General features: G+C 34.3%; 1 protein-coding gene across 4 annotated transcripts in view; it reads left to right on the forward strand.

Moving 5' to 3' along the window:
• Nucleotides 1-3,363: 3,363 nt before the first annotated feature.
• TFAP2B (transcription factor AP-2 beta) overlaps nt 3,364-24,386 on the forward strand; it is a 46,695-nt gene continuing 25,672 nt past the window's right edge. The window contains exons 1-3 of one of the 4 annotated variants that reach the window (XM_056564005.1): nt 3,364-3,518; nt 14,326-14,784; nt 21,713-21,782. In XM_056564005.1, coding sequence (XP_056419980.1) covers nt 3,438-3,518; nt 14,326-14,784; nt 21,713-21,782 — 610 coding nt within the window. In that variant the 5' untranslated portion in view covers nt 3,364-3,437. Of the gene's footprint in view, nt 3,519-10,886; nt 11,232-14,325; nt 14,785-21,712; nt 21,783-24,386 lie in introns of those variants that run through there. The other 3 variants (XM_056564006.1, XM_056564007.1, XM_056564008.1) reach the window with 3 other exon arrangements.

Consider the following 24,386-nt stretch of genomic DNA (forward strand, 5'->3'; position numbering starts at 1 on the left):
GTAATTATTTGCATTTTTATGTTTAACTATTGCGCCATTCCTCTATACACATCTTTTTTTCTTTCTTTTGTTCTTTCTTTCTTTCTTTCTATTATTTCTTTTTCTTCTACTCTCTCTTTTGTGAATCTACCTGTTTATTTATCTGTATATCTGCCTCTCTAAATCTATTATCTATCTATCTATATTTCTTTGTTCCGTCTTTATTTATTTGTTTTTCTTCTACTATACTACTAGTACTATATACTATCTATTTCATGTATATTTATCAATGTGTCTAATTATCTTTGTAATTCAATCTATCTATCTCATATCTATCTATCTATCTATCTCATATATATCTATCTATCTCATATCTATCTATTTCATATCTATCTCATATATATCTATCTATCTATCTCTTATCTATCTATCTCATATCTATCTATCTCATATCTATCTATCTATCTCATATCTATCTATTTCATGTCTATCTATCTCATATCTATCTATCTATCTCATATATATCTATCTATCTCATATCTATCTATTTCATATCTATCTCATATATATCTATCTATCTATCTATCTCTTATCTATCTATCTCATATCTATCTATCTCATATCTATCTATCTATCTCATATCTATCTATTTCATATCTATCTATCTCATATCTATCTGTCTATCTATCTATCTTCTATCTATCTCATATATATCTATATATCTATCTATCTCTTATCTATCTATCTATCTCATATCTATCTATCTATCTATATCATATCTATCTATCTCATATCTATCTATCTATCTCATATCTATCTATCTATCTATCTATCTCATATCTATCTATATCTATCTATCTATCTCATATCTATCTTTCTCATATCTATCTATATCTATCTATCTATCCATCTCATATCTATCTATCCATCTCATATCTATCATATATCCATCCATCCTTCTATAACCATCTTTCTGTCGCAACCTTCTTTCGTTTTCTTTCTTAAATACTTATAATTATCATAGGACATTGTGTTATTTTCTATACACAATCATTTATTTTACTCTTATTAACACCAAGATATCACAATTTGTTGCTGAATCGAATAAACATGTATAATTGTATAAAGCCATAATAAAGTCCTGGTGGTTAGTGCACTGTGTAGTATCATCCAGTGATAATGAGTGGGGAGGGTCTGCTGGGTGTGTGGGGGGGACCAGGACTGACCGGGGTCTCTACACTGTGACCTCTCTGTATACTCCCTGCACCAGCTGTATACTCCCTGCACAAGCTGTATACCCCCTGCACAAGCTGTATACCCACTGCACAAGCTGTATACCCCCAGCACAAGCTGTATACCCCCTGCACAAGCTGTATACCCCCAGCACAAGCTGTATACCCCCTGCACAAGCTGTATACCCCCTGCACAAGCTGTATACCACCTGTACAAGCTGTATACCCCCTGCACAAGCTGTATACCCCCAGCACAAGCTGTATACCCCCTGCACAAGCTGTATACCCCCTGCACAAGCTGTATACCACCTGTACAAGCTTTATACCCCCTGCACAAGCTGTATACCCCCAGCACAAGCTGTATACCCCCTGCACAAGCTGTATACCCCCTGCACAAGCTGTATACCACCTGCACAAGCTGTATACCCCCTGCACAAGCTGTATACCACCTGTACAAGCTGTATACCCCCTGCACAAGCTGTATACTCCCTGCACCAGCTGTATACCACCTGCACAAGCTGTATACCCCCTGCACAAGCTGTATACCACCTGCACAAGCTGTATACCCCCTGCACAAGCTGTATACTCCCTGCACCAGCTGTATACCCCCTGCACAAGCTGTATACCACCTGCACAAGCTGTATACCCCCTGCACAAGCTGTATACCCCCAGCACAAGCTGTATACCCCCTGCACCAGCTTTATACCCCCTGCACAAGCTGTATACCCCCTGCACAAGCTGTATACCCCCTGCACAAGCTGTATACCCCCTGCACAAGCTGTATACCCCCTGCACAAGCTGTATACCCCATGCACAAGCTGTATACCCCCTGCACAAGCTGTATACCCCCTGCACAAGCTGTATACCCCCTGCACAAGCTGTATACCCCCTGCCCACTATCTGCGCTTATTCCACATGGAACTAAAATCATCTCTAACAGGAAGAAAACTGTGGAGGAATTAAGAGGAGAAACTATCAGGATCCCCATTACATGTCAGCGAATAAGACAGAAGAACATCCAACACTACACATGTTCTAGAACAGCGGTCTTCAAACTGTGGCCCTCCAGCTGTTGCAAAACTACAACTCCCAGCATGCCCGGACAGACAACTGCTGTCCGGGCATGCTGGGAATTGTAGCTTTGCAACATCTGGAGGGCCACAGTTTGAAGACCGCTGTTCTAGAACTTGTGGTTTATGTTTGATAGTTTATATCTATCTGTATCTATGAGAGAGAGAGAGAGAGAGAGAGAGAGAGAGAGAGAGAGAGAGAGAGAGAGAGATGGACAGATAGATAAGAGATAGATAGATAGATAGATATTAGATAGATAGATAGATAGATAGATAGATAGATAGATAGATAGATATTAGATAGATAGATAGATAGATAGATAGATAGATATGAGATAGATACATAATAGATAGATATGAGATAGATAGATAGATAAATAGATAGATATGAGATAGATAGATAATAGAAAGATAGATATATATATAGATATGAGATAGATAGATAGATAGAGAGATATAGATAGATAGATAGATAGATAGATATTAGATAGAGAGATAGATAGATAAATAGATAGCTAGATAATAGAAAGATAGATAATAGATAGATAGACATGAGATAGATAGATAGATAGATAGATATGAGATAGATAGATAATAGATAGATAGATAGATAGATATGAGATAGATAGATAATAGATAGATAGATATGAGATAGATAGATAGATAGATAGATAGATATGAGATAGATAGATAGATAGATAGATATAGAGAGAGATGAAATGATAGATAGATAGAACTAAATATAGACAATTCAGATATGGGAAGACTATATATTTAAGCACAATATTCATGTTTCTATTTATACATATCCACAGATGATTTAGCATTTCGTTTTAAGTAATAAATAAATAAATGTATAAATGAAGGCTTTTATATTGTGATATAGAAAGATCTATGCAGAGAATTGTCTATCTTGCCATCCAGCTGGGCAGCCCTGGCTCTATACCCCCTGTGCCTGGCAGCACTCACATATATAGAGTGTGGTAAATGCATATGATGGATGAGGGGTAGGGGCATATGAGCTGTGTCCTGCTAGCTCAGCCTTTTGTTCGCAGATAGAGGTGTCTGCCATCATTCTGTGCTCCCCCCCACTCCTGTATGGGGATCATTACAGACAGGGAGTGAGTGAGACTGCAGACATCTGCTCCTCACATGAATGCGCTCACCACACACTCAACACTCAGCCACAATGCTCTGGAAACTGGTGGAAAATGTCAAGTATGAAGATATCTACGAGGTAAAGGCAGCCCTGTGCCACCACTGCATGCCCACCCTGCCCTGTATCACCTACCTGTCCATAGAGGATGATAGTTCCCTTCCATACCCCGACATCACACACTTCCCATACTTTGCCTTCATCATACTTCATGTGTTTCTATTTCCCCATTCTTCCCATGTATTATACTTAGTCTACAGTACAGACCTTCCACCTGTATTTATAGATAGAACTTTCCATACAGCATAGAGTTTCCATCAATTATCCAAACCATAACTTCCATATGGCATTGAGTTTCTCCACTTACTCCGCTTTATAGGTTCTATGTAATGTGTTACTGAGTTTCCACACATTGACTATGGACATGTTCAGTCTTTTACACTGGGCACATGTTGTCTGTGTGACCCAAACATTGTCTATAACTTTACTTTGTCTTTACATTTACAGCTCATTTATTTTCCCTTTTCCTTATACTAATCATATCCAAACATTCAATATTATGCACAATCTGTATATGTTCCCAATATTACGTTTAGATCACACACTCTGTATAACTTCATCTAGTTTATATAGTTTACATGGGTTTTGCATGGTCTACATATTGCACACACTCATATATATATATATATATATATATATATATATATATATACACACACACATTATACATTGTATCTTATATACAGTCTACAAACTGATGAAACTCTTTCCTTGCATTGACTTTACATGATACACTGTCTACAAACAATTCATTGTCTTTATATTATGTTATATACTTTTTATACATTGTCTATATCTGTTATACACTCTATACATTATGTTATATACTTTTTATACATTGTCTATATCTATCATACACTCTATACATTATGTTATATACTTTTTATACATTGTCTGTATCTATCATACACTCTATACATTATGTTATATACTTTCATACATTGTCTGTATCTATCATACACTCTACACATTATGTTATATACTTTTTATACATTGTCTATATCTATCATACACTCTATACATTATGTTATATACTTTTTATACATTGTCTGTATCTATCATACACTCTATACATTATGTTATATACTTTTTATACATTGTCTGTATCTATCATACACTCTACACATTATGTTATATACTTTTCATACATTGGCTATATATTATACAGTCTATACATTATGTTATATACTTTTCATACCTTATCTATATATATATTACACAGTCTACACATTCTGTTATATACTTTTCATACATTGTCTATATCTATTATACACTCTATACATTCTGTTATATACTTTTTATACATTGTCTATATCTGTTATACACTCTATACATTATGTTATATACTTTTTATACATTGTCTATATCTGTTATACACTCTATACATTATGTTATATACTTTTTATACATTGTCTATATCTATTATACACTCTATACATTATGTTATATACTTTTTATACATTGTCTGTATCTGTTATACACTCTATACATTATGTTATATACTTTTCATACATTGGCTGTAAATATATTATACAGTCTATACATTATGTTATATACTTTTCATACATTGGCTATATATATATATATATATATATATATATATATATATATATATATATTATACAGTCTACACATTTTGTTATATACTTTTCATACATTGTCTATATCTATTATACCGTCTATACATTATGTTATATACTTTTCATACATTGGCTATATATATATATAATATATATATTATACCGTCTACACATTCTGTTATATACTTTTCATACATTGTCTATTTATATATATATATATATATATATATATATATTATACAGTCTATACATTTTGTTATATACTTTTCATACATTGCCTATATCTATTATACCGTCTACACATTCTGTTATATACTTTTCATACATTGTCTATATATATATATATATATATATATATATATTATACAGTCTATACATTATGTTATATACTTTTCATACATTGTCTATTTATATATATATATATATATATATATATATATATTATACAGTCTATACATTTTGTTATATACTTTTCATACATTGTCTATTTATATATATATATATATATATATATATATATATATATATTATACAGTCTATACATTTTGTTATATACTTTTCATACATTGCCTATATCTATTATACCGTCTACACATTCTGTTATATACTTTTCATACTTTTCATACATTGTCTATATATATATATATATATATATATATATATATATATATATATATATATATTATACAGTCTATACATTATGTTATATACTTTTCATACATTGCCTATATCTATTATACCGTCTATACATTATACACTTTCCATACATTTTAAATTGTTTTACAGCCTATAGACGTTTATTTTTTACACAATACACAGTATATATATATTATGCCACATTGTGCATTATCTATTATACACTTTTTATATCACACTGTATATTGTCTGTTTTACAGTCTCCATACATTCTTTATTAGACACTATAAACTTTTCATGCATTTTGTACATTTATTTGACACTGTCCTACATCCTACACATTCACTTTTTAACTTTTTTTTCTTTCTTTAAATGATTGTCTATTTTATCCTGTATCAATCATTTTATTATAGAATTTCGGATTTGAGTATTTCCTCACTTTTATATTCCGCTTGGATTGTAAATTCTGCCTAAATACATAAGTGACCACCTATAGTACAATTCTATATATTGTTCTTCCATCTATCTGAATGGTTTCAGAGTTGGGCAGTTTCTGCAGGAATGTCAGCTTGGGTCTTTATCATGAGGAAATGTGCTTGGGGCTGTGTTTCCCAACCAGGGTGCCTCCAGCTGTGGCCAAACTACAACTCCCAGCATGCCCGGACAGCCTTTGGCTGTCCGGGCATGCTGGGAGTTGTAGTTTGGCCACAGCTGGTTGCACCCTGGTTGGGAAACACTGCCCCAGGCACATCTCCTCGTGTGTTGTAGTTTGGCCACAGCTGGAGGCACCCTGGTTGGGAAACACTGGCTTGGGGTGTTTATTCTTGATAACAATGCATGAGTGTGAGTGTGGGATGGGGGGGTGGATTATTTGGGGAAGTGAGACCCTGGCAGGGTGAGTGTTAGGAGAGGTCACCCTTCAGTCCTGGCCCTAGTTAATGTTTAAGACGGATGTAAGGAGCTCAGGAAATACAAGAGGAGATGAAGAAGTTTGGAGCCGCTTTTAATGTATTCTGTGCACATTAGGGCAGGTTGGAGGCTTCATGGCTGGAGCTGAGGTGGTGACATTCTAGGAATATTATTATAGGAATATTAGAAAGTGTGGTCAGATTGGGATGGAGGGGCTGCTGGCCCCCACTCCCTGCAGGCAGCCGGCTCCCAGATAAGGGGGATGTCTCTGCTCTCAATAGCGCCAGTCACGCTAATTACGAGCGGAACGCGTCCATAATCCGGCATATGCTGCATTAGTTCCGCGCAATGCAAAACGGAGCTGCTCTCCCTGTGCCCTCTCCCTCTCTGCACCCCTTTCTTCCCGTGCCCTCTCTCTTTGTGCCATATTTCAGTCCCGTCTCCTTCTGTGTCCTCTCCATCTGTTTGTGCCCCATCTTGCTTCCTGACCCTTCTCTCCTCTATCTCTTCTTGCTCCCCTCTTTCTATCTCTTCTTGCTCCCCTCTTTGTCTCTTCTTGCTCCCCTCTTTCTGTCTCTTCTTGCTCCCCTCTTTCTGTCTCTTCTTGCTCCCCTCTTTCTATCTCTTCTTGCTGCCCTCTTTCCGTCTCTTCTTGCTCCCCTCTTTCTGTCTCTTCTTGCTCCCCTCTTTCCGTCTCTTCTTTCTCCCCTCTTTCTGTCTCTTCTATCTCCCCTCTTCCTGTCTCTTCTTGCTCTCCTCTTTCTGTCTCTTCTTGCTCCCCTCTTTCTATCTCTTCTTGCTGCCCTCTTTCCGTCTCTTCTTGCTCCCCTCTTTCTGTCTCTTCTTGCTCCCCTCTTTCCGTCTCTTCTTTCTCCCCTCTTTCTGTCTCTTCTATCTCCCCTCTTCCTGTCTCTTCTTGCTCCCCTCTTTCTGTCTCTTCTTGCTCCACGTTTTGTCTCTTCTTGCTCCCCTCTTTCTATCTCTTCTTGCTCCCCTCTTTCAGTCTCTTCTTGCTCCCCTCTTTCAGTCTCTTCTTGCTCCCCTCTTTTTGTCTCTTCTTGCTCCCCCCTTTCTGTCTCTTCTTGCTCCCCGCTTTGTCTCTTCTTGCTCCCCTCTTTTTGTCTCTTCTTGCTCCCCTCTTCCTGTCTCTTCTTGCTCCCCTCTTCCTTTCTCTTCTTGCTCCCCTCTTTCAGTCTCTTCTATCTCCCCGCTTCCTGTCTCTTCTTGCTCCCCTCTTTCAGTCTCTTCTATCTCCCCTCTTCCTGTCTCTTCTTGCTCCCCTCTTTTTGTCTCTTCTTGCTCCCCTCTCCCTGTCTCTTCTTGCTCCCCTCTCCCTGTCTCTTCTTGCTCCCCCTTTTCAGTCTCTTCTTGCTCCCCTCTTCCTGTCTCTTCTTGCTCCCCTCTTTTTGTCTCTGCCCCCCGTCTTTCTGTTTCATCTCCTTCGATCCACCCTCTTTCTGTACCCCCTTTTCTGTCCCCTATTTGTCTGTGGTCCCTCATTGTGCTCTTGTCCCTTTCTGAAGGTCCCCTTTATTTCTGTCTGCGCCCCTCTTCTTGTTCATCTCCTATCATCTTTGCCCCTTCTTTGTATTACCTTTCCATATCTCTGTACCCCATTTCTGTCCTAACTTTCTATCTGTGCCATCATTTGCTGCCCCCTCTGTTTCTGTCTATGTCCCCTATCTTTACCTCTGTGTCCCCCTTTGTGCCCCCTCTTTATATGTCCTCTCTCCTTACCTCCCTCGCCCCGTTTCTGCCCTTTCCTTCTGTGTGCCCTCTCTCTGCCCCTTCCTATATGCCCTCTCCTTACCTCTCTGCCCCTCTTTCTGCCCCTCTTGTTCCATGCCCCCTCTTCTTGTTCATCTCTTGCCTTTGCCCCTTCTCTCGGACTCCATTCCTTATCTCTTTACCCGCTCTTTCTGTACCATCTTTCTGCCCCCTTCTGTTTTAGAGTCCTCTCCCCTGTATGTGCCACTTTCCATTCCCTCTTTATAACAATACTTCTTCACTCCATTTATTTTACCACCTCTCTCCTACTTGTGTTGCCCAAATTAACTCCCAAATCACCTCTCTATAACCCCCAAAACTCTAAACCACTACCCCTCTTCTTACCAATGCCATCCACCTCTATACCCCTATACCTATCCAGTGGGCAATGCTTTCCTATGTGCGTCAATTGGGAACATAAAGCGGCTCCCACCTTCCTTCCTTCCTTCTTCTGGAAAGAAAACAGCAGAACATTCGCTTATAATTCCTCTAAACACCCAACAAACAAGCGAATCCTAAGCAGCCGAGTTATTCATGAGCTAAAAGAAAAAACTCCATCCTGGGCGCTAGAAAACGGGTTAAATGCAGAAATATGTTCCAAAATAAGCAGATAATAATGACAGGCAGACTGGTTCAGCTAGTTCACAAAACATCAAAAGACAGTAAAAAAAAAAGAAAAGAAAAGAAAAGAAAAGAAATGCCTGTGGCCATCCATGAAAACAGAAATTCGCTTTCTGGAAGTAAAAGAAGAAAAAATTCAAAATTTAATTTATTTTTATTTTTATTATTATCTTTTTAAACTCCCCTGCGTCAAATCTGCGCTGCACCAACTGCACCACCCCCTTCTCTGCGGTGTAGAAGCCTTTTTGTTTTTGTTTATTTATTTATTTACTTAAAGGAGAAGTGTTAATCACTGTGGGCTGTTAAGTAAAAGTGAATTTATTTATTTTATTATTTATTTATTTATATATGGACTTAACTCCTACTACCAACTCATCACCTATTCCAGGAGGGCATTGGTTCCCAATCAGGGTGCCTCCAATTTCTGCAAAACTACAACTCCCAGCATGCTGGGAGTTGTAGTTCTGCAACAGCTGGAGGCACCCTGGTTGGGAAACACTGCCGGACTGGAGTAGGGGATAAGTCCGAAGTAGAATGTAAGTCAATAAATAAACAAATAAATAAATAAATCTATCTATCTCATATCTATCTATTTATCTATGTATGTATCTATCTATCTATTTATCTCATATCTATCTCTATCTCATATCTATCTCATATCTATCTATCTATCTCATATCTATTTATCTCATATCTATATATATCTATCTATCTCATATCTATCGATCTATCTATCTCATATCTATCTATCTATCTCATATCTATCTATCTCATATCTATATCTATCTATCTCATATCTGTCTATCAGCCGGAGGCTGTCTAGCCATGCTGGGAGTTGTAGTTTTGCAATAGCTGGAGGCACCCTAGTTGGGAAACACTGACATTCGTAGAAAGAAAGAAAAGATAGAAGAGATGGATAGATAGATAGATAGATAGATATGAGATAGATAGATAGATAGATAGATAGACGTGAGATAGATAGATATGAGATAGATATGAGATAGATAGATAGATAGATAGATAGATAGATATGAGATAGATAGATATGAGATAGATAGATAGATAGATAGATATGAGATAGATATGAGATAGATAGATAGATATGAGAGAGAGAGAGAGAGAGAGAGAGAGAGAGAGAAAGAGAGAGAGAGAGAGAGAGAGAGAGAGAGAGAGAGAAAAGAGAGAGAGAGAGAGAGAGAGAGAGAGAGAGAGAGAGAGAGAGGAGAGAGAGAGAGAGAGAGAGAGAGAGAGAGAGAGAGAGAGAGAGAATAGCCTTTTTCCAGTAGGGCAGGGTTTCTCAACCAGAGTGACTCCAGCTGTTGCAAAACTACAACTCCCAGCATGCCGAAGGCATGCTGGGAGTTGTAGTTTTGCAACAGCTGGAGACACTCTGGATGGGAAACACTGACACAAAATGGTAAAGAAAGTAGATAGGCGGATAGATAGATACATCTATTATGTATTAATATTATTTATAATAATAATAATAATAATAATAATAATAATAAATAATAATAATTCATTTGTTGATTGGTTAACTTACCTCCCACTACCAACTCTTTCCCCTTATTCCAGTAGGGCAGTATTTCCCAAGCAGGGTGCCCTCAGCTGTTGCAAAACTACAACTGCCAGCATGCTGGGAGTTGTAGTTCTGCAACAGCTGGAGGCACCCTACTTAGGAAACACTGCAGTTAAAGGGGGTTGTGCAGAACACAAAAAAAAAAAACCTCTCCCTCTCCATTTAATTGACAGTCGTTCATCCTTCCAGTGGTAAAGTTTTGTAGCCAAGACTTCCTATCGCCAGCCCCCTTGTCTGATTACATCTAGTAATTCTCCACTGAATGAACGTCATTTACAATGGTAGAGCCGCTGCGGATGGAGGAGCTGCACGCTGCCTTTAAAGACGCGCTGTAATATTAATAGTCATGAATATCAATTATTATGAGGCGGTGTAGAGCATTGGTGGGAAGGGGCGTCCTAGCAGTCTCAGTCTAGCCTTGGGTGGAAGAGGAGCTTAAAGGAGGACCCACACAGAGGACAATCCATACTAGACCCTTATTTTGTGGCCATTATTTGATGGATAGATGACTTGGATCTGACTCGAGCCGCGTACTTGCAGGGGTTTCCATCCTATATTAAAGCATTTTTTTTTTATTTGATTTAACTCTTGAAAGACCTACTGCATTGTGTCCAGATGTTGGTACACACCTATTCAGCTATGGTGAGTTCATTGCTTTCCATTATATATATATATTTTTTTTTATTATTATTATTCTTTTCCCTTTAACGCCTTTGGCTTTTTTTTTTTCTTTTTCTTTTCTTTTTTTTTTTCTTTTTTTTTTCATTTTTTGTCTTTTTATTTTTTAATTTTTTTTAGTCATTTAGGGCAATTGTATAAGCTACAGCTGGGTTTTCTCTTTGAATTTCTATTATTAAGAGTGGTGGACCATAGTCAGCTGGAGGCACACAAAAATAAAAAATAAACTCCAGATATTGCTGTTGGCGATTTGGACAGATTTTTTTTTCTTGAAATACCTTCTTTTCCATGGATTTTCTTTTCCAATCAACCCCCCCCCCTCCTATTCTTTACTATAAAACTTCTGCTTTGTTCTTGTTCTAAATGTTATTTCAAGTTTATTGCTATATATATATATATATATATATATATATATATATATATACATATATTTTTTTTTTGGAAGAATTGAGAATTATAATTTTTTGGGTTTTTTTTTATTTTAATGATTTAGGTGTTATATATATATATATATATATATATATATATATATATATATATATGTCACGTTGTTTCACTTTTATTCCATAATGTTATACTGCAGATTTTTTTTTCCAATTCAAGACCAGTTTTATTGGGTAAAGCAAGAGTTTACAAATATCCAGATGAAAAAAACAACACAATAACATAACGTTATACTATTTTTGTTACTTACACTTCTTGTTTTTACGTGAATTCTTTTACTGAACTAAAATGTTTCATGCAAATAAGTGGCAGTGATTTATTTTTATTTTTTGTTCTTTGCTCTTTCTGGTATTATTGGAATTACTTTACTGCTGTAGAATGTTTCATAGAAAGAAGTGGCAGTGATTTATTTTTATTTTTTGTTATTTGCACTTTCTGGTATTATTGGAATTATTTTACTGCTGTAGAATGTTTCATAGAAAGAAGTGGCAGTGGCTATTTTTTTTTATTTTTTTATTTGACCTTCTTGTTTTATTGGAATTATTTTACTGTTGTGGAATGTGTAATAGAAATAAGAGGCAGTGGCTTTTATTTGTACTTCTTGTTTGTATTTCAATTATTTTAGTGCTATAGAATGTTTCCTAGAAATAATGACAGTGACTATATTTATTTGCACTATATATATATATATATATATATATATATATATATATATATATTTAGTATTTTACTGTTGTAGAATGTTTCCTAAAAATAATGACAGTGACTATAATTATTTGCACTATATATATATATTTTTTTTTTATTTTTTTTTTAAAGTATTTTACTGTTGTAGAATGTTTCCTATAAATAGGTGCCAGTGGTTGTTATGTTATTTGTCTTCCTTATTTTTATTTGAATAATTTTACTGTTGCAGAATGTATCACAGGAATAAGTGACAGTTTTTATTACTGTTGTAGAATGTTTAAAGGATTTAGTGGCAGTGTTATTATTGAAAGATTTTCACAAGTGACAGTTCAATCTGTTTTACATTTTGGATATGTTTTTTTCTTCTTTTCTTTTGGAATTTTCTAGATAAGGAATTGTTGTTACTCGGAATTATTTTTTACTATCTGGCTCATGTGTTGCCTTCTTGCACCTAGTTGTAATATTCTAGAAGCTAAACAAATCTTGAACTTCTCGATTACAAATATCAGAGGATTAAAACAGAAATGTATCCCTATTGCGGTGTTTCCCAACCAGGGTGCCTACAGCTGTTACAAAACTACAACTCCCAGCATGCCCGGACAGCCGAAGGCTGTCCGGGAGTGCTGGGAGTTGTAGTTTTGCAACAGCTGGAGGCACCCTGGTTGGAAAACACTGCCCTATTGTATATGGGTGAAATTATATTAAATATGAATATTGAGGATTATATGTCTGTGTGTGTGGGTGTGTGTGTGTGTATGTGTGTGTTTATGTGTGTGTGTGTGTGTGTGTGTGTGTTTGTGTGTGTATGTGTGTGTGTTTATGTGTGTGTTTGTGTGTGTATGTTTGTGTGTGTGTATGTGTGTGTGTGTGTATGTATGTGTGTATATGTATGTGTGTATGTATGTGTGTGTATATGTGTGTGTATGTGTGTGTATATGTGTGTGTATGTGTGTGTGTTTATGTGTGTGTTTGTGTGTGTATGTTTGTGTGTGTGTTTATGTGTGTGTGTGTTTATGTGTGTGTTTATGTTTGTGTGTGTGTGTATGTGTGTGTGTGTGTATGTGTGTGTGTGTATGTATGTGTGTATATGCATGTGTGTATGTGTGTGTATATGTGTGTGTGTGTGTGTGTGTGTGTAGATGTTTCTACGCATTTCTAGTATTGCACAGGCCGAAAATATAAAGGTGTAGATGTGTTGACTATTTGGTAATATTACTACAATTCCACTTTTTTTTAAATATATATATATATATATATATATATATATATATACATATATATATATATATATATATATATATATATATATATTTCACATTTAGCACATTTATTGTGTCTGGTTCAGTATTTTGGTCATATATATATATATATATATATATATATATATATATATATATATATATATATATATATATTTCACATTTAGCACATTTATTGTGTCTGGTTCAGTATTTTGGTCTTATATATATATATATTTCACATTTAGCACATTTATTGTGTCTGGTTCAGTATTTTGGTCTTTTATATATATATATATATATATATATATATATATATATATATATATATATATTTCACATTTAGCACACTTATTGTGTCTGATTCAGTATTTTGGTCTTATATATATATTTCACATTTAGCACATTTATTGTGTCTGGTTCAGTATTTTGGTCTTATATATATATATATTTCACATTTAGCACATTTATTGTGTCTGGTTCAGTATTTTGGTCTTATATATATATATATATATATATATTTCACATTTAGCACACTTATTGTGTCTGGTTCAGTATTTTGGTCTTATATATATATATTTCACATTTAGCACATTTATTGTGTCTGGTTCAGTATTTTGGTCTTGTTATGTAGTGTTTATCTGATTCCAATCATCCTGATGAATGAATTATGTTGGATTTGTTTCCAGGACCGCCATGACGGTGTGCCCAGCCACAGCTCCCGGCTGTCCCAGTTGGGTTCAGTGTCCCAGGGACCATACTCCAGTGCCCCTCCGCTGTCACACACGCCTTCCTCGGACTTCCAGCCTCCTTACTTTCCACCACCCTACCAGCCGCTGCCCTACCACCAGAGCCAGGACCCTTACTCCCACGTCAACGACCCTTACTCCTTAAACCCTCTGCATCAGCCACAGCAGCACCCATGGGGGCAGCGCCAGAGGCAGGACGTCAGCTCGGACACTGGATCTCTCTTACCGCAGCCCAGAGCCTCCCTGCCCCAACTGTCAGGACTGGACCCCAGGAGGGACTACCACTCAGTCCGGCGGCCAGACGTCCTCCTCCACTCGGCCCATCATGGCCTGGACTCCGGCATGGGGGACAGTCTGTCCTTGCATGGCTTAGGACACCATGGCATGGAAGATGTACAAGTATGTCAATTATTATCAGTGCTTTCTATAATGATTAAGTGATTAATAGATAGATAGATATGAAATAGATAGATAGGTATGTAGATAGATATGAAATAGATAGATAGATATGTAGATAGATATGAGATAGATAGCTAGATATGTAGATAGATATGAAATAGATTGATAGATATGTAGATAGATATGAAATAGATAGATAGATATGAAATAGATAGATAGGTATGTAGATAGATATGAGATAGATAGCTAGATATGTAGATAGATATGAAATAGATTGATAGATATGTAGATAGATATGAAATAGATAGATAGATATGTAGATAGATATGAGATAGATAGATAGATATGTAGATAGATATGAAATAGATTGATAGATATGTAGATAGATATGAAATAGATAGATATGTAGATAGATATGAAATAGATTGATAGATATGTAGATAGATATGAAATAGATAGATAGATATGTAGATAGATATGAAATAGATAGATAGATAGATAGATAGATATGTAGATAGATATGAGACAGATAAATAAATAGGGTAGATGTACAAGTATGTAAATATATAATTTAATATCAGTGCTTTCTATAATGATTGATTGCTTAATAAATAGATAATAGATAGATATGAGATAGATAGATAGATAGATATGAGATAGATAGAAATAATATATTATATAAATCTGGATCACCTGGCATGGAATTTATCCAGGTATGCACATACAAGGTCATATCTATTTATCTATCTATCTATCTCATATCTATCTATCTATCTCATATCTATCTATCTATCTATTTATCTCATATCTATCTATATATTTATCTACCAATTTATATATATATATATATATATATATCGTACACATATATGGGATAGATTGATATGTAATATATATGGACGCTAGAATATACAAGATATTTCATGTCTCACAGCTATTATCTATCTCATATCTATCTATCTATCTATCTCATATCTATCTATCTCATATCTATCTATCTATCTATCTATCTCGTATCTATCTATCTATCTATCTCATATCTACCTATATCTCATATCTATCTATCTATCTCATATCTATCTATCTATCTCATATCTATCTATCTATCTATCTATCTCATATCTATCTATCTATCTATCTCATATCTACCTATATCTCATATCTATCTCATATCTATCTATCTATCTATCTATCTCATATCTATCTATCTATCTATCATCATATCTATCTATCTATCTATCTATCTATCCATCTATCTATCTATCTCATATGTATCTATCTATCTATCTATCTCATATCTATCTATCTATCTATCTATCTATCTATCTCATATCTATCTATCTATCTATCATCTATCCATCGCAGACTTATATATAATATATATGGACACTAGCACCTAGATTGATACTATTAGATAGTTTACATATAATATAGTATAATATCATATAATGGAAGACATTCATCTTCACCCTTTAACAAGTTCACCTTAGAAATCCTGTAAATCGTCACTATACGTCTAGTAGTTTATACTCAGAGGTAACGTGGTGCAGGTAACAGTATATATGACTTTTATGTGTGGTTTATAGTTTATTAGCTCTAGAAGCTCTAATTCTTGCAGTCATCTCTTTTCTGTACTTTGTACTTGTTCTTCTCTTTCTCCTCCTACCTTGTTATTATGGTTGGGATTATTCTATGTTTACAGGGGAGGTAAATGACTCCACGACCCTCCCTTATTGCAGTCAGTAAAGGGAGGGAAGATCCGTGTGATACATTGTACATTCTCCAGATTAACCTGGCTGGTGGCTACAATGTATCAAGTACTGCAAACGTCACCTCTATACACTTACCTATAGGTTACATTGGTTTCTCCCATAGGTTACATTGAGTGAGACCTTTCACCTGCAGCAAAGCTTTAGTTACTCCAGCCCTTACCCAGGATAGGGCATAGCGCCCAGTTAGTGCTCCCCTGGAACCCAGAACCATAGGACATGCCCATCGGCCCCCCAAATTTTTACAACCCAGCTTCCCTAAAGATAAATGATCTCCTATAGCAGTGTTTCCCAACCAGAGTGCCTCCGGCTGTTGCAAAACTACAACTCCCAGCATGCCCGGACAGCCAAAGGCTGTCCGGGCATGCTGGGAGTTGTAGTTTTGCAACAGCTGGAGGCACTCTGGTTGGGAAACAGTGACCTACACATTACACACAGATCAGTTTAGTTACCTAGAGGTTAGGTTTGACACCTACCCTTACATATTTTGGCTTCGATCGCCGCATTTTATTAACCCTTTCATGACATGATTGCTTTATATGTGTGTGGTTTATTATACACCTACAGGCAGTGTATGCCTATCCATGGCTGGAAAAGATGGGTTTTATGACAACCGTGAATCCTCTCTGACAAAACTGTCTCTCTCTCTCTCTATGCACTGCGCCTAGACAGATTGACATTCAGGGGTCGTGGAAAGTTGAGTGGCAAACTACTTTAGGAAAGAAAAGAAAAAATAGATGCATATACTGTTTATTCTTAGAATGTTACGTTACCAATGGCAACCAGCCACGAACAAAACGCCAGGAAGCAGAGTGTCAGAGCACACTGGCACACTGTACCGCACCCTCTCCGTCCTATAGAAAGTAGTATACTACAGTAGTAATTAAAACCCTCAGTAGTTTGTGGCATCTTCTTTTCCTAATTAAATCTTTACGATGCTCTGAGTGACTATTAAGTGCCAACATGCTGGGCACATCTCCTTCATGAGGACCCAGCAGGAGTCTGTGATTAGATACCAACAGCAGACATGACTCTTCTCATTAACTACAACAACTTCTCCATGTTAGGGGGGGTCATTTACCTGGCACCCCCCACCTCTGCCCCTCCCCTCTGCCCCCTCCACAGGTCATTATATTGATCCCATATTATGACAAGAGCTGCTAGAGGGAGGAGGAGGGGGGGGGGTATCTATTAACAATTTCCTGTTAACCCTTCCGAGGCTAGCCCTGGAGCTATGGCTACTGGCCATATTTCAGTTGACCCTACTTCCCAGCCCTCCTCTGATGCTGAATGGTTCCCACATATTAGCTTTTCCTTAACTAATTGGAGATAATTAGAAGTGCGGGTGATTCCCTGGTAATGGGGCCAAAAGGGTTAACTCTGGTTCAGTTTTATCAGGATTCTATAATTGTATGAAGAACTATCTATCTATCTATCTATCTCATATCTATCTATCTATCTATCTATCTCATATCTATCTATCTATCTATCTCATATCTATCTATCCATCTATCTATCTATCTCATATCTATCTCATATCTATCTATCTATCTATCTATCTCATATCTATCTATCTATCTATCTATCTATCTATCTATCTATCTCATATCTATCTATCCATCTCATATCTATCTATCTATCTATCTATCTCATATCTATCTATCTATCTCATATCTATCTATCTATCTATCTACCTCATATCTATCTATCCATCTATCTATCTATCTATCTATCTATCTCATATCTATCTCATATCTATCTATCTATCTATCTATCTATCTCATATCTATCTATCCATCTATCTATCTATCTATCTATCTATCTCATATCTATCTCATATCTATCTATCTATCTATCTATCTCATATCTATCTATCTATCTATCTATCTCATATCTATCTATCCATCTATCTATCTATCTATCTCATATCTATCTATCTATCTATCTCATATCTATCTATCTATCTATCTATCTCATATCTATCTATCCATCTCATATCTATCTATCCATCTATCTATCTCATATCTATCTATCTATCTATCTATCTATCTCATATCTATCTATCTCATATCTATCTATCTACATATCTATCTATCTATCTCTTATCTATCTATCTCATATCTATTTATCTATCTATCTTTCTATCTATCACATCTATCTATCTTTCTATCTATCCATCTCATATCTATCTCATATCTATCTATCCATCTCATATCTATCTATCTATCTATCTATCTATCTATCCCATGTCTATCGATGTATCTATCCCATATCTATCTATCTATCTCATATCTATCTCATCTATCTATCTATCTATCTATCTATCTATCTATATATCTCATATCTATCTTTCTATTTATTATTTTATTTATTAGTGTGTGTAAATAAATAAATAGATAAATAGATAGATAGATAGAAATAGAAGAAAGATAGATAAATAAATAAGATATAGGAGATAGATAGATAGATAGATAGATAGATAGATAGGAGAGAGAGAGATAGATATGAGATAGATAGATATAGAAGAAAGATAGATAAATAAGATATAGGAGATAGATAGGAGAGAGAGATAGAGATAGATGAATAAATAGATAGATAGGAGAGAGAGAGATAGACAGACAGACAGATAGATATGAGAGATAGATAGATAGATATGAGATAGATATAGAAGAAAGATAGATAAATAAGATATAGGAGATAGATAGATAGATAGATAGATAGATAGATATATAGGAGAGAGATAGAGATAGTTGAATAAATAAATAGATAGATAGATAGATAGCACACTGATGAAAGATAGATGCATACTTTTTAATGCAGATATTTAAATAGACTGAGTTGGTACTATATGATATATAATATAGATAGATACATTTTAATCTCTGCTCATGTTTTAAATTCGATAAAATAATCTACAAGCATAATGTTATTAATAATAGCAATCATAATAATACTATCAATTATAACAATAATAATTACAATATTAATTATTATTGTTGTTATTAATATTGAATTTATTTTACAGAAAACTACATGAAGACTATTTCAAGTTGTATGTTATAGAGAAGAGATACAGTGCAGAATTTAAAATACTATTGATGCATAATAGTAGTAATAATTCTTAATATTATTATTGTTATTATTATTGTTATTATTAGGGCTGCCTTTGCCATTTGGCACCATTGGGCCTGTGCCTAGGGCGGCAATATTAAGGGGGGGAGGCACTTCAGTGAGATAAATGGTAAATTCTAATGATGTAGCTGCTGTGGCCTGCAGAAAAAGACAAAAAGCAACACGCTGCTGCTTATTTTACCTGCAGATTTGCAGCATTTGTGATTAATTTACTAGTGTTTTCCAACCTGTGTGTCTCCAGCTGTTGCAAAACTACAACTCCCAGCATGCCCGGACAGCCTCCGGCTGTCCGGGCATGCTGGGAGTTGTAGTTTTGCATTAGCTGGAAGTAAGGGGGAGTGAGATCCACAATAAATCTGCTGTGTATTCAGCAGGTCCACATGTGCGTATTTTGCTGCGGATTTTCTGCAGCTGATTTTATCATTGATCAGCTGCAGAAAATCTGCATCAACGCAAGCTGTGAGTACAGCCATAATAATAACAATAATAATAATAAGAAGAAGATGAAGAATTGTTATTATTATTATTTTTATTATCATTATTATAAACTCAACTTGCTACACACCTCCTTCTCCATATAAATCACTAAACAATTATTATTATTATTATTATTTTAGTATTATTTTTTTATTATTATTATAATAATAAACACAACTTGCTACACACCTCCTTCTCCATATAAATCACAAAAAAATTATTATTATTAATTATTATAATTTTTTATTATTATTATAATAATAAACACAACTTGCTACACACCTCCTTCTCCATATAAATCACAAAGAAATTATTATTATTAATTATTTTTTTATTATTATTATTATTATTATTATTATAAACACAACTTGCTACACACCTCCTCCATATAAATCACTAAACAATTATTATTATTATTATTATTATTATTTTTATTATTATAATAAACTCAACTTGCTACACACCTCCTTCTCCATATAAATCACTAAACAGTTATTATTATAATTTTTTATTATTATTTTTTATTATTATTATTATTATAATAAACACAACTTGCTACACACCTCCTTCTCCATATAAATCACTAAACAATTATAATTTTTTATTATTATTATTATTATTATTATTATTATAAACACAACTTGCTACACACCTCCTTCTCCATATAAATCACTAAACAGTTATTATTATTATTTTTTATTATTATTTTTTATTATTATTATTATTATTATTATTATAATAAACACAACTTGCTACACACCTCCTCCATATAAATCACTAAACAATTATTATTATTTATTATTATTATTATTATTTTATTATTATTATTATTATTATTATAAACTCCATTTGCTACACACCTCCTTCTCCATATAAATCACTAAACAATTATTATTATTTTTTTATTATTATCATTATTATTATTATAAACTCAACTTGCTACACACCTCCTTCTCCATATAAATCACTAAACAATTATTAGTTACTCCACAGCCTATAAACTTTAAAAAAAAAAAATCAAAATGAAATCCAATCGAATCAATAAACCCCCCCCCCCCCCAGTGCCCTCCCCCCCCTCCCTCCCTCCATTGGCTTCCAATACACTGAGATTTATTTATATTTAAATGGGAATTTATTTAAGCCCTGTAAATTATGCAGAGAGTTAAGACACTGAAGCCCATTGATTTAGCATTAGATTGCAGGGAAGGCAAAGAGAGAAAAAAAAAAAAAAAGAAAAAAAATTATATAAAAAAAAAAAAAAAAAAAAAAAATCCTCTGTGTAATTCAATGTTTAACAAGATAAGAAAATGCCTCCCCCACTTCCAGGGCTCTTCATCTTTTATTATTATCATCTGGAGATATTTCATTTCCACTCAGTGTCCATATGTGCTGAGGAATAATATACAGTGTCCTGGCGGGTTAATATAAATGGAAATGTGCGCAGAACCTCATGATTTATCTATATTTATATATATATATATATATATTATATTTTAATATCCCTCCTAGTGCTGCTGTTAATCTCCCTCTGGTTTTTTATCTCTTCACAGTCGGTGGAAGATGCTAATAACGCTATGAATCTGCTGGACCAGTCAGTCATCAAGAAAGGTGGGTATTACTGTAAGTGGCCACCCATCAGTAATCATTATCCTATTAATAATGTGTAAATATTATGATGCATGATTATTATGCTTACAAATCAATCCTGAACATGAGTTCCCCTTTAAGAAACCAACATGGCGGTTACCTTAAAGCAGTGGTCTCCAAACTGTGGCCCTACAGATGTTGCAAAACTACAATTCCCAGCATGCCCGGACAGCCAAAGGCTGTCCGGGCATGCTGGGAGTTGTAGTTTTGCAACATCTGGAGGGCCACAGTTTGGGGACCACTGTCTTAAAGGTTCGAGAGGTAATCATCAGTTTTTTTTTTTAATGATCATTTGTTACAATTTGACTCTAGGAAGGGGGTCTGGCTTCCTTTTTTTTATTTTTTTTATTTTTTTTTAAATACAGTGTTATTATCTTTTATAGAAATATTCCTAGAAATATTATTTCTCCTTTTGTCCCTTTAAGGCTAAGTTTCTACTTTTTTTTTGTTGAAAAAAAAACGTATGAAAAAAAAAACGCATGAAAAAACGCCAGTGCAATTTCCGGCGTCTGGCGTTTTTCCCCTTCCAAAAAAATAAAAAATATAAAATAAATAAAAAATATAGAAACTTAGCCTAAGGGTACGTTCCCACCTGGCTTATTTTGCTGCGTATTTGCTGCTGCCTATTTTCTAACCCATTATTGACTTCAATGGGAAATAAAATACGCAGCAGAAAATACGCAGCAAAATACGCCGGGTGGGAATGCACCCTAAACAAAACAACATGGCGGTTTTTCCCATAAGGGGTAATTGTCAAATCATTTGACTAGAGGATGGGGATTGGCTTTCTTTAAAAAAAAAAAAATAATAATAATAATAATAATAAATAAATAATAAAATAAATGAATAAAATACAACGTTGTTCCCTATAGGAATGTTTGGATTTTTTTTCTCTTCTTTTTGTCCCTTTAAAAAAAAAAAAAAACAACAACAACATGGAGGTTTACTTGTAAGAAGTAAATCGTCAGCTTTAAATGATAATTTCTTACAATTTACCAATTGTGCTGTTCTTTTTTTTTAATATAGAAATATTTGAATTATTTTCTTTCTTCTTTTTGTCCCTTTGGCGTTTTCTTATACGAAGTAATCATCAGTTTTAAAAGATCATTTCTTTTAAATTGACTATAATATGGGGATTAGCTTCCTTTGAAACACAGTATTGTTTTTTTATATATATATATATATATATATATATATATATATATATATATATATATAGAAATATTTGGCTTTTTTTTTCCTCTTCTTTTTGTCCCTAAAAAAACAAAAACAAAACAAAAAACAAAACAAAAAAAAACCCAATACGTTTTATTTTTTATTTATAGGGAGAAATTGTCAGCTTTTAAATGATAATTTTTTACGATTTGACTATAGAATGGGGGGGTTGGATTCCTTTGAAAAACAGTGTTGTTCTTTTTTATAAAAAAAAAAAAAAATATTTGGATTATTTTCTTCTTTTTGACCCTTCAAAAAAAAGGCTTTTTTTTTATTTATTTTTTTGAAAGGAGTAATGGTCAACTCTAAGTAATAATTACTTACAATTTGACTATAGTATTTTTTTTTTATTTGTTTTATTTATTTATTTTATTTATTTATTTATTTAAAATACAGTACTGTTCTTTTTTTGTAGAAATATTTGGATTTTTTTTTTAATTACATTTCTTGTCCCTTTAAAAATAAAAACAACATGTCGGTTTTCTTAAGAGGTAATCGTCAGCTTTAAATGATCATTTCACACAATATGATTATAGGATGGGGGTTGTCTTAAAATACTTAAAATACAGTGTTGTTGTTTTTTTTTTTTTTATAGAAATATATGGATTATTTTTTTTTCCTTCTTTTTGTCCCTTTAAAAAAAACACACTCACACACATAAAGAAAATAACAAAAAACAAAACACAAACGCCTGACAGTTGTGAATAGTTTCCCCGGAGCCCTGAGAACATGGCGGCCGTTTGGGTTTAATGACATAAAACACATTGATACTGCCCAGTGTTACTCAGTGCGCGCTCCTAACAAATGTTTGCAGTCTCTTGTACAGCTGTAAGCAAAATAATTAACTCATTAAACTAATTAAATGTAATTACAATAACTCATTTTGGGCTTATTGCCTCCTATTCATTTTTTCGGTGACAAGCACAGGCGATGCATGACACTGACAATGGAGGATTTGCTGACTGAATTGTCCCCGTTCAGTAAACTAGGCCTTTAAGCTCGTCAATCTGCGCCGACAATAAGTCATAATTAGCAGAGCCCGGGTGTTTAATTGTGAAGGCTCGGGGAAGCATTGCTTTAAATAGCCGGCATTACATGGATCACATAGATTACTGCATGTAATGTATAATCTGCATTGTATCATTGGGGAGATACATTGTACAAACACAGACTAATGGATGGTTATGGGTAATGTTCATTAATTAGAGGCAATTGTACATTGTTTATTCTATCTATTGTATCCATCTACATGTTTGTTTATATCTACTTTATTGTATATCTCTCTCAGATCTATCTATATCATATCTATCTATCTATCTATCTCATATCTATCTATCTATCTATCTCATATCTATCTATCTC

Source organism: Hyla sarda, chromosome 3, assembly GCF_029499605.1.
Source record: "Hyla sarda isolate aHylSar1 chromosome 3, aHylSar1.hap1, whole genome shotgun sequence".
NCBI classification, from domain to species: Eukaryota; Metazoa; Chordata; class Amphibia; order Anura; family Hylidae; genus Hyla; species Hyla sarda.